This window comes from Bufo bufo, chromosome 5 (genome assembly GCF_905171765.1).
Source record: "Bufo bufo chromosome 5, aBufBuf1.1, whole genome shotgun sequence".
NCBI lineage: Eukaryota > Metazoa > Chordata > Amphibia > Anura > Bufonidae > Bufo > Bufo bufo.
Window position 1 is genome coordinate 130,942,369 of NC_053393.1, and position 12,478 is coordinate 130,954,846.

General features: G+C 44.3%; 1 protein-coding gene across 1 annotated transcript in view; it reads right to left on the reverse strand.

The window, feature by feature from the left end:
* The window catches only part of RP1 (RP1 axonemal microtubule associated), a 595,469-nt gene that overhangs the window by 97,852 nt on the left and 485,139 nt on the right, over nucleotides 1-12,478 (reverse strand). Inside the window, exons 47-48 of the mRNA XM_040433131.1 lie at nucleotides 9,969-10,095; nucleotides 8,581-8,723 (exon numbers count right to left, since the gene is read on the reverse strand). Of these exons, the coding sequence (XP_040289065.1) occupies nucleotides 8,581-8,723; nucleotides 9,969-10,095 (270 nt within the window). The remainder of the gene's footprint in view (nucleotides 1-8,580; nucleotides 8,724-9,968; nucleotides 10,096-12,478) is intronic.

The following is a 12,478-nucleotide window of genomic DNA, read 5'->3' on the forward strand; positions in this document are numbered from 1 at the left end:
TATAGTAAGGGGCAGGCAACTTTTCTATTGGTTGCTAGGGATGTTGCTAAGCTGTGACAAAGCCCACAAGCTAGAAGAAGGGAGGGATGATCACCTGATGTGTACTGTGTTAAAAAAAACAAAAAACGAATATTCGTCATTACGAATATATAGCACTATATTCTAAATATTGGCGAATTCTCGAAGTGCCGATATTCGTGATAAAAATTTGCTTTTCGAATATTCGTGCTCAACACTATTCCCGACAATCGTCTGCCACATCGGGCTGTGTATTACAGCCTTTACAGTGAGCAGAGACAGAAGGGGATGAGTGACTCAATTAGAGCATCACACATTACATTTAATGCTCTGATGCTCTCCCTTGCACTGCACTGCAACGCTCAGGGCAAGGGCATTTTCAGCAGATCCGGTGACGTATAGGGTCTCACTCTGGGAATGCTAGGCGGAGGCTTCCTCCTAGCAGTGAGCCGGGTTACGTCACCGGCACTAATGGGTGGGCTTTATATAAGTTTTTTATATAGATAATGACATGAAAAAAATAAAAAAAACTCAACGATTCAAAAAAAAAAAAAATATGTTAAACAATATATGTTTAAACAAATGGTCATTTTCTAATGACATATTCCCTTTAAAAACTTTTTGTGCCCAACTTGACAAAGGGTAAAAGAGGGAGGCTCCTGCTGCAGCCAGTTGTCGTTCAGCCAGGCGCAAGATTGAGAGGAAAAGGAGAAAATGGCTAACCAATAGACAATATTTCTAGCAAACATAGAGAATATTTTACAGTTTTGATTGCAATGTGAGACAAAAGAGGATTAAAAGAAAGGTCTATCTATCTATCTATCCATTTTTTTTTGCAAATTTTCAATGTTCACCATTAGGAATTTATTCCCTATTCAAATAAATAGAGAACCCTGAGATGAACACAATCATACATTGTGTCGCACATTACAAGCATAGCAAAAGGAAAGTGTGAGAACTTCCTAGAGCCATTGCATGTACACCCTGGGGTACATGCACCACAATTAGAAAAGGCCCAAACCCACTTGATCTAAATAGTTTTATGTAGAGCAATTTCTGGAAATATACTTGAGTTTAGGACATATTCTGCTTTTGTAAGATGGATCTGATGAATATTGTTAAGGTACTGTGTTTCCTTAACATGATTTGTCTTCATCAAAACTTCAGTTATACTTTCGATCATTTGTCTTCACCATAAAAATATGATTTAAGATCACTTGAAGGACTAAAAGCTTCCTAATGATTAGAAGAGAAACAAACACTTTCAGCATTTATAGAAATAATGAGAAGCAATAAACTAGAAAAGCAAAGATCAAGTTTCCTAATATTTCCCTTTGAGGCTACAGTTGCTATGGTACCATCATCACTAGGTGTATCTAAATATAGGGCAGAATCAAAGATAACATCACATGGAGCTAAACAGATTAATTTTTCTATGAAGAATATGAAAAAGACAAACAAATTTCCATATTTTTTACATCTGTTCATTAGGGGCAAATTTACCAATACTGTCGAACTTTGCACTGCCTAACAATACCAATCCTAGTTTTAATATTAGACAAGTTTACCATTCATGTACAGGGACCTTTATAAATTTAGTGTATCGTAAATCCCTTGCCAGATTTACGAATTCTGTCTGAGAAGGAATCTGTCATCACCGCCCTGCTTGAGAGAGCGATCTCTTACAATTGGTGGAGGATGCGGGCACAAGCAAGTTGCTAAGGGCAACGGTGTGACAGTTTGGTGCTTTATGTCCTGGGTTAAAGCTGCGGCTACTATGAAAAGCTCATTAAGGACCCTGGAAGAAATGATGAAGCTGTTTTTGCAGGCCAACCTTGAGGATAAAAAGAGGCATGAAGAGGCCTTACATGCACAACGGCAGGCTCAGGTGGAGGCCCAGGCCCGGCAGCAGGAAACCAACCATTTGCTGTTGGAGCAGATAGCTGCATTGAGAGAGACTGTTGTAGCTCCAGCCCAACAAGTGGAGGTAAGCCCCCCAGAGACTTTTAATGTGAGGAGGGCTGTGCAGCAGACCTTGCAAAAGCTGACGCCCGATGACGACATCGAGGCCTACCTCATCGTGTTTATGAGACTGGCGGAGAGACTGCCAGTAGCAGAGTGGGCAGAGGTCCTTGCGTCCTTTCTGTCCGGTGAACCACAAAAGGCCTACTATGACCTTAGGGAGCAAATTTAAAATGGAGGTCCTTGCTCGCCTGGGCATTACACCGGCGCTTCGTGCCCGGAGGGTCCACACGTGGAGCTACACCATGGACAAGCCTGCCCGATCTTAGATGTCTGACCTCATCGATCTCGGAAGTGACTGGAACCTAAGTCCTCTACACTGGCCCAGATCGTGGAGAAAGTGGTGGGGGATTATTATTTCAGAGCCCTCCCAGCGGAGCTACAATGGTGGGTCGGACATGGAGATCTCAAAACTGCTGATCAGCTTGTCAACCTGGCAACTGAGGACTACCTCCGTGATGTCCCTGCCACACCAACACCTCTCCGGAGTATCAGACCTGTGTCATCTGAGGGTAAGAGAGTTCCGGCTTTTGGGGGTGTGTGGAAGGGTGCAAGAGGGAGCAAGGCTCTAGAGGTTGGGCGCAAGTAAAAGTCTGGTTATGAGTCCCAGGGGCAGTCGGGTCCTGGAGAGGTCCTCCCACTTAGGAGACCCGGGATGCTCCAGTGCTGAAGGTGCCATGAGTGTGGACACATTGCTCCCCATTGCCCTCTTAGCTCAGAGCCCATGGAGTGTGAGGCTATCCGGAGACAGTCTCTGTATGCGGTGCCGGTTTGTGTGGCCTCTCCAGGACTAGAGACTGAGCTGCAGATATGTACCATGGTGTTAAATGACTGCTCCGTCTGGGCTCTTTTGGACTCTGGTAGTCTGGTCACCTTAGTGCATGCCAGCTTCGTGGCTGGTAACTATGTGCCGGATAAAAGCATAAATGTGCTGTGCATCCACGAGGATGTCAAGTCTTACCTTGTGGCTTGGGTTAAGTTGGTGACTCTGGCTGGAACTGTGACATATAAAGTTGGGGTGGTCAAAAGACTTGTGCATGATGTAATATTGGGCCGGGACTTCCCATTGTTTTGGAAATTATGGGAGAAGAAAACCTCTTCTGCAACCAGTGACGAAACTGCTGCAGAATCTGTGCCTTCCCCTTTAAATGGTCATTTCAGTGAACTGCCCATTGAAATCAATGGTTCAAATTAAATACATAGTGAAAATGTAGGGTTATGTAAAATGCATGATGATGATGATGACACTTTTCCGTTGCAGGTGTTAGCTGGGGAGGAAGAAGTTTCCCCATCTGGGCAAAATGTGTTGGGTAACTTCGATACTGAACAATTGAGGGACCCCACTCTCGTGAATGCTCGAGGAAACGTTACCATGTTAGATGGTGTACCACAGGAACCAGAAGCTGAACAGAAATTTCTGCATTTTGCCATGAATAGAAACCTAGTGTACCGAGTTACCAAATGCAACAACGAAATGGTGGAGCAGCTTCTGGTACCAAAGCCCTACTGACGTATGGTACTAGATCTAGCACATAACCATGTACTTGGGGGTCATTTGGGGACTAGCAAAACACAGCAGAGCAGACGGTACTACAAAGGTTTTTCTGGCCTGGAGTGTATGAGGAAGTAAAATCATACTGCGAGTCGTGCCCCACCTATCAGATAAGTGCCCCAGCATCACACTTCCGTAGTCCCTTGGTACCTCTTCCCGTCATTGAGGTGCCATTCGAAAGAATTGCTATGGATTTGGTCGGTCCCATTGTCAAGTCGACTAGGGGACACCAATACATTTTGGTCGTATTGGACTATGCCACTCGGTACCCGGAAGCGGTGCCCCTACGAAATATTGCGACCAAAAATATTGCCCGGGAATTGTTTCACATGTTTTCCCGCACAGGGATACCTAAGGAGATTCTTACTGGCCAGGGTACACCCTTTATGTTTAAGGTGATGAAGGAACTATGCAAATTATTCAAAATCGCCCACATTTGTATATCTGTGTATCACCCCCAGGCAGATGGCTTGGTCGAGAGATTTAACAAGACCCTGAAGCAGATGTTGAAAAAAGTGGTAGAAAAGGATGGTCGGGACTGGGACTGCCTCCTACCCTACCTTATGTTTTTGATCAAAGAGGTGCCCCAGAATTCTACAGGGTTATCACCGTTTGAGTTAGTATATGGCCGTCACCCAAGGGGTTTACTAAATGTGGTCAAAGAGACCTGGGAGACTGAGGCTACTCCCTATAAAAGCGTCATCGAGCATGTGGCTCAAATACAAGACCGGATGGTGACCATGATGCCCATAGTTGAAGAGCATCTGCAAAGAGCTCAGGAGGCTCAAAGCATAATTTATAACAGATCTGCCAGGGTAAGGGACTTTAATCCCGGGGTCAGGGTCCTGATTTTTCCCATGGTAGAAAGTAAGTTTCTGTCAAAGTGTCAGGGTCCCTATAAGGGTTGTGGAAAAAGTGGGTGAGATGAATCATAAGGTGCACCAACCAGGTAGGAGAAAACCCTTCCAGATTTACCACGTAAATCTGATCAAGCCGTGGAAAGATCGGGAATCCTCGGGGGCCGCACAGACCATGATTAAGGAGATGTCGCAACCAATTCCCCTGCTAAAAATTTGTGAGGCACTGTCAGTGCACCAGAAACAAGAAGTAAAAAGGCTTCTTCAGGCCGTACCCACCTGATCAAACATCACGTGAGAACTGAACCCCACAGTAAGGTGAATCTAAAGCCATAAAGGATACCAGAAGCACGCAGAAACTCTGTATCCTCTGAGGTTAGGCGCATGCTCGAATTAGAGGAGTCTACCAGTGAGTGGTCAAGCCCTATTGTACTAATCCCGAAGCCAAATGAGGTGTCACAGCGTATGCCCCCAGGCAGCACTCCAGCGTCTCGGCGTGTGCGTCCTCGCTCTCTAGGGCGCGCGCGCCGGGACTCTTAGATTCAAAGGACCAGTGCACCAGTGATTGGTGCCTGGTCCAAAGGGGTTATTAAGGGTTAAGGTTGTGAGAGGCAGTGCTGACTTAATTAGGCTGCACCTGTGCACTGCCCATTTATACCTTCTCCTCCCACAGCCTTCTGCCGGATCTTTGTGCCTTGTGCCTCAGAGAAAGCGTTCCCTACGATGTTAGTTTGCCTTTCCTGTTGCCATACCCGTTGCTACCGTCCACTCGCCTTTGAACCTTTGCCGCCTGCCCTGACCGCTGCTACGTCCGACTACGCTCTTACCTTCTCCCTGTGTACCACGCCTTATCAGCTGCCAGAGAGGTCGAGTTGTTACTAGGGGAAACGACCTGGTAGTTACCGCTGCTGCAAATCCATCCCGCCTTGCGGCGGGCTCTGGTGAAGACCAGTAACTACTTAGAACCAGTCCTCTAGTACAACCCGCGCCATCGTCGCCTCTCTGGTCCAGAGGATTCACTACCTGTCCTGCCGGTTCGTGACAGTAGGAGAGGAGAAGATATCCTGACAGGTTGGCTGTTATTGCAAGCAAGAAGAGATTGCCAAGTTGGCAGAGTCAAAGAGTATTGCTTAAGCATCATGATGTGAGTTAAACTTGTAGTATTTACTTTAGAGAGCAAAATTACTAATTAACATCACTCCACCATTCTACAGCGTGGCTGATTACAAAACATCAGCACTTTCTATTCCTGAAGTCCTTGGCTGAAGATGTTGCAGCTGCTTATTTGTATTTCAGTGTTCAGAGAACAAAATATAAAATTTTACTAAAATAAATGTAAGCTAAATAAAACATTCTATCAATTCTGACCTTAGACACTAGAGCTGTCCATAAGTCTCTTCTTAGGGTTACTGTCATTGGGGACTGCCTTCAGTAAGCAAAATATATAAAGTATCCATGGCGTAAACTACCAGGTTCACTTGCATAAGGGTTAATTCACACGACCATGATATGCCCCGGAAACATGGTCCGTGTGTATGGCCGCATCTCTTGGGCAACCGTGTTTCCCCTAAACCCAACTGACTGTATCATCATGTCAGTACAATACAATAGATCACTATGATAGAGTCAATTTGAGTAATTGAAGCTGCAGTCGGGCCGGGAGGTGCGGCGTGTTTCCCTGGCCGATCCTAGTCATCTGAATCAGTCCTTATAGGGACCGAGCTTAGCGGATCCATTTCAATTCAAACATAAGAAGCAGTTAGTGATGACTAAGGATGATGGAAATTTGAATGCAAATTCATTCCAAGTTTTACTGTAGAGCCCCATGGCAATCTTAGTGTGCTTTATTCTCTGAGGCATTTACTTTTTTTTGCATTGGTACATCATGTGTGCATTATACCTCCATGTGACATCATTGTTATTGTGCTATAATGTCATGGGGTTGATTATTCCTGTACTGTGACATTACTGTGAACAATACCTTTGTACTGTGACATTAAAGAGGACCTTTCACTAGAATAAAAAATCTAAACTAAGCATACAGACATGGAGAGCGGCGCCCAGGGATCTCCCTGCACTTACTATTATCCCTGGGCGCCGCTCCGTTCTCCCGGTATAGGCTCCGGTATCTTCATATTTTTGGCTCAACTTGGTGGAGCCTGCCGGCGTCTCCTTCTCCCAGGCTGTAGCGATGGCCAATCGCAGCGCTCAGCTCATAGCCTGAGAGAAAAAAAAACCTCTCAGGCTATGAGCTGAGCGCTGCGATTGGCCATCGCTACAGCCTGGGAGAAGGAGACGCCGGCAGGCTCCACCCAGTTGAGCCGAAAATATGAAGATACCGGAGCCTATACCGGGAGAACGGAGCGGCGCCCAGGTATAATAGTAAGTGCAGGGAGATCCCTGGGCGCCGCTCTTCATGTCTGTATGCTTAGTTTAGATTTTTTATTCTAGTGAAAGGTCCTCTTTAATGTGCCCACTGGTGTAATGATCACACTCATAACACTGAGCACAATATGAGTAACTAGAACATGTGCAGTACCATGACCAATGTTCCTCAATGGAATCCATCAATGGATGAGCCTAGTCATGAGCACCTCCATCAGTGGCCATGTTTGGGGCAGGATTGTTATGCATATAGAAGAGGCGGCTGTCATCACAAAATGCCAGTGCAGCACAGAAGGGACAGCAAGATAGGCGATCTTGTTACAACCTATTAGAAAGTTGATTATAATGCTGTCTTAAGCACATTTCTAAAAGCTAGCATAAAATGGACAACCCTTTTAATATATGATTTGCTTTAAATATTTACCGTTTTTTTTAAGTAGTAGGTGTAGTGCCCTGGAGTTAGGGTACTTTTGTATCTGGACTTTTGTAGACATTTGCCACTAATGCTACTATGCAAAGGCATCAACTCACTACTATACTGTACTTTGAAGGGTTAACTTGCACTATGATTTAAACAGTTTTTTTTTACATATATACTCTTTTATATTATTGAACTGCATTTTATATGTTCATTTGCACTATTATTGAACTGTATTTGCACTAAATTCTGGAAAGGGTTAATGCACTGCCAGCTAATACTGAGAGTCTTTGGGATGCTCCAGCCTGTACTGAGAAGCTAGCAGTTTCCCTCAGCTACCATGAGAGACTATGAAGAAGTGAGTTTTAGAGGGGAAAAGCAAACAGACACTGAACTTTTGACTGTCTGGTTCAGCTCTGTCAGACAATTGTTTACGTCTGGAAACTGCTTAGTCTTTTCCATTGACTTAGGGCTCATTGCATATCCGCAAAACACAGATGGCGGTTGTGTGCGTTCCGCAATTTGCAGAACGTAACGGGCAGCTGATGTTTAAAATGCCTATTCTTGACCGCAAAACGGACAAGAATAGGACATGCTCTTTTTTTTTGCAACGCCACGGGATGGAGCAACGGATGTTCTGTCCGCATCTTTTGCGGCCCCATTGAAGTTATTGGGTCCGCATCCGAGCCGAAAAACATGTGAATGAGCCCTTATATTGAGGCACAATACAAGTCTATGGCAACTGTGATCTGCATTATTCTTTGTGTGCTTCTTCAACTTCCCCTCTCTCCTAGAAGTTTCTGGATCAGTTGGAAACTGTATAAAAATAGAGCAGTTAGAGCCTCTAAAGGTCTGCAGATAGGAGCAGTGTTTAGTAGGAGAGACTCTGCCAGCCTTCTGAGAGGTGGACAGTTAGCTCAGGCCTTTCCTTAGCACTGAACCTTCTGCTACTAGAGAGGAGACTGAAGAAGCAGTGCATTGACCTGTATTGTTTTGAACCTGAATTCCTCCAGTAAAGAAGTGCACTGGTTTACTGCAGACCCTGACTCTCTGGACTTATTTCCCATTGGGGTGCACCACGCCTTACCACCACATCCAGAGAGCAGCAACACATGTTGACACCTCGACATGCTGGATCATAACTGAAACTAACAGTGCCAGACATACCACATTGACTCTTATAGTTTTTGTTAGGGAGTTCGGCATTTAGCAGACAAAACAGTTTTGCATATAGGACTTTTATGTCCTTTGTTTTTAATGGAATCTGCTACTGAGGCCCAGAATGCAAATAAGAACTTAGCATTATAGTTTTAATTAAAACACCATACCTTAGAAGACAAGGCTTTCCGCTTGCATGTAACCCTTCTTCTTCCAGTGTTGCCCATGGTTCCGGACAAGGTGATAAACAAATCTGTGTCTGTATTTGGCTTTGGAGCCTGATGAATGCTGATAGAAATGTAATAGGTTTTTACTGTGGAAATAAAAAAAATATTAATTTTTATAATTATTGATTGTTCTGGGCACTAAGGAGGCACTGTACTGTGTGAGGGCACTTGGGGGGCATCAGTACTGTGAACAGAGCACTAAGGGAGCATCTTACTGTGTGGGGGCACTAAGGGGCCATCACTACTGTGAAGGAGGCACTAAAGGACTACTGCACGGGGCTCCAAGGAGCATACAGGGCCTGTGTGGCATACCGTAAAGTAAACTGTTGACTCCTTCTTCTGTACAGCACTAGTAAATGTGTAATTTTTGACATGACAAAGAGGGTGGGTGGGGGAGTACGGTGAGTGTGTGGTCTTGATTAGCCGTGGGAGGAGGGTTGGGGGAAGTTAATGGTGGGGCGGGGGCATTCAATAATTTGCTATAGGGCCAGCCTTTTTCTATGGAAGCGCTCATCTCCACTCCTGCTGCCTGCGGACAGAAAGGGCCCCCCTGCTGACGGCGCCCCCCATCTTCTGTCCTGAGGGATGCGCCCCGGGCGGTCGCACCCCTCGCCCGCCTCTAGAAACGGCCCTGATCCTATGTATAGGCAGCCATTTTACCATGTGCTTTTACTGTCAATGCAAATGTTATAGTATATGCTATCCATGCTTAATACTTGTACATGTTATTTGTATTCTTGTAGTTTTACCAAACAATTCAGTTTTACCAATCAATCAATTAATCAATCAATCATATATAATCGATCACATATGTACGACCTGTTGACCAATAAACAAGTTAGACTACAAAGAACAGTCCTCTTATTTGGAAGACAGGGATGGTTTATGCTGAATGTCAGACTGCACACTGTGTGAACGTGTATGAAGACAGAACACACAGTGCAAACAATGGTCATGAGTAAGGATCATATTCTGATATCCAATACGCGTAGATATTAATGCTAAATTGTCTGCACTGTGTCATATTTGGATCTTGTGGATTATTGAAAAATAAATTTTGAACGCTTTTTATGATTGATGGATCTTCTCTCTCTTTTTTGGATTTTGTTATATGCCTGATCCGGACGAGATCCATTGCCTCCAAAGGCGGGACACAAGTGAGCACAACCTCTCTCTTCATCTGGACATTGAAATGAATCCAGACACAAATATACGGTCATGTGAATGGGCCCTAATTGTACGGCAATTTAATATGTAATGGCTTGAACTGGTAGTAGTATAACTTTTATTGTGTATTCTAGATATATCTTGGTTGTAATATTAATAACAACCTGTTAGAAAAGGTCCAGAAGGTTTCAAAACTGGTAATTCAGCTGCTAAATTATTTTCTTTACTACCAAAGGTCTGAAGAAATGGAAATTCTAGAATGTCTCCACTTTGTACATGCTGCAGCTGCACCTACACAATAAATAGAGGGACAAAGATACAGTCAAAATTGTGAACAATAATAACATATCCAACACCAGAACTTGGAGTTAATGTTCTTGATTCAGTAATGTGAAGTTTTTACCATCTTTCAGATACCATCATCATTACCATGTGTTTAATTAAATGGCAGTATGACACCCATCTGAAAAGTAATTACCTCCCAAGAGACTGTAACTCTTGTTCCTGTCTGCTTTGGAAAGAAATACAGGGGTTTCTCAATATATTAGAATATCATCAAAAAGTTAATTTATTTCAGTAATTCAATTTAAAAAGTGAAACTCGTATCATATAGATTCATTACACACAGAGTGATCTATTAAAAGTGTTCATTTCTTTTAATGTTGATGTAGACCAAAAGAGTGACCATCCATTGTCACATGCACATCTGCAGCCATTCACTGGCCCCTGCAGTGATATGTCTCCAAGTAGTACATAACACAAAGGCTCAGCAGTCACATGCCACTTTAAGGACATGCTACCACTGAGACCAGTGTGTATGGACAGAACATCACATTTTTAAATACATTGGGGAGCAGGGACGGGAGCCATTACGCTGAAACAGAGAAGCAGTGAATAGGTGAATGCCTTTTTTCTTTATGTTAACCACTTTCTCAGCCCTAACTAAAACTGTTTTTGAGGTCAAACAACCCTCTTAATTTTCTGTATCAATGCCCTATCTTGATGATCTTTCATCTCCCCATCTTGTTTAAAATGGTGTATGTCTTTGTCCTTTCCTTTCTTTTCCTTCCTCTTTAGTTCTTTCTTTTATCCCTATTTGTATAGAAACAATCCTGATGTGTCTTGACTACCTACCTCAGATTCAATAACCTAGAATGTAGTACTTGCAAAACGTTTATTGTTATTGTGTTAATTGGACTAATATTACATTCTTAGTTACTGCATTGTGCACTTGATAGTTTTGAATAGATAGGTCAGGGTTAAAGAGGTTGTCCGGGATTTTAATATTGATGAACTTTTCTCAGGATAGGTCGGTCATCAATATCAGATCGGCGGGGGTCCGACACACGGCTTCCTTGCCGATTAGCTGTATGAGAAGACGGCACGTGCAGTGCGCAAGTGCCGTCTCCCTTCTCTCTTTTTGGCAAAGATCATAGACAGCAGCGGTGAACAGGAAGAGAGAAGGGAGACGGCATGTGCACACTGCACGCGCCGTCTCCTCAAACAGCTGATCGGCGAGGCAATGGGTGTCAGACCCCGGCCTATTTGATATTGATGACCTATCCTGAGGATAGGTCATCAATAGAAAAAGCCCGGACAAGCCCTTTAACAACCCTAATTCAGCCCTTTTAGGAGGCTAGGAGATGTACTTAGGTCTACCCCTAGTTTAGTCAGTTTTGAGTCTAGCTGAGAAAGAGAGAGGAGCTACATGTGCTAACTCCTCAGAAAACTAGGCCTCCCTCGTTGCTTTGCCACTGGCTGGCCCTGTCAATTAAAGCAGTAAGATAGGTGCTGGCCACAGAAAGGAGCAAAGCTTGGGTGCAACATAAGCAATGGTGACAACCTCATTGCACCAAAGGCCCAATTTGCTTATTTAGAAAAAAGTATCCTAACTCAGATTAATACAAGTAAAACAGCGTTGTAGTCATGTAAACCACAACTACGCAAATACACTGCTCAAAAAAATAAAGGGAACACTTAAACAACACAATGTAACTCCAAGTCAATCACACTTCTGTGAAATCAAACTGTCCACTTAGGAAGCAACACTGAGTGACAATCAATTTCACATGCTGTTGTGCAAATGGGATAGACAACAGGTGGAAATTATAGGCAATTAGCAAGACACTCCCAATAAAGGAGTGGTTCTGCAGGTGGTAACCACAGACCACTTCTCAGTTCCTATGCTTCCTGGCTGATGTTTTGGTCACTATTGAATGCTGGCGGTGCTTTCACTCTAGTGGTAGCATGAGACGGAGTCTACAACCCACACAAGTGGCTCAGGTAGTGCAGCTTATCCAGGATGGCACATCAATGCGAGCTGTGGCAAGAAGGTTTGCTGTGTCTGTCAGCATAGTGTCCAGAGCATGGAGGCGCTACCAGGAGACAGGCCAGTACATCAGGAGACGTGGAGGAGGCCGTAGGAGGGCAACAACCCAGCAGCAGGACCGCTACCTCCGCCTTTGTGCAAGCAGGAACAGGAGGAGCACTGCCAGAGCCCTGCAAAATGACCTCCAGCAGGCCACAAATGTGCATGTGTCTGCTCAAATGGTCAGAAACAGACTCCATGAGGGTGATATGAGGGCCCGACGTCCACAGGTGGGGGTTGTGCTTACAGCCCAACACCGTGCAGGACGTTTGGCATTTGCCAGAGAACACCAAGATTGGCAAATTC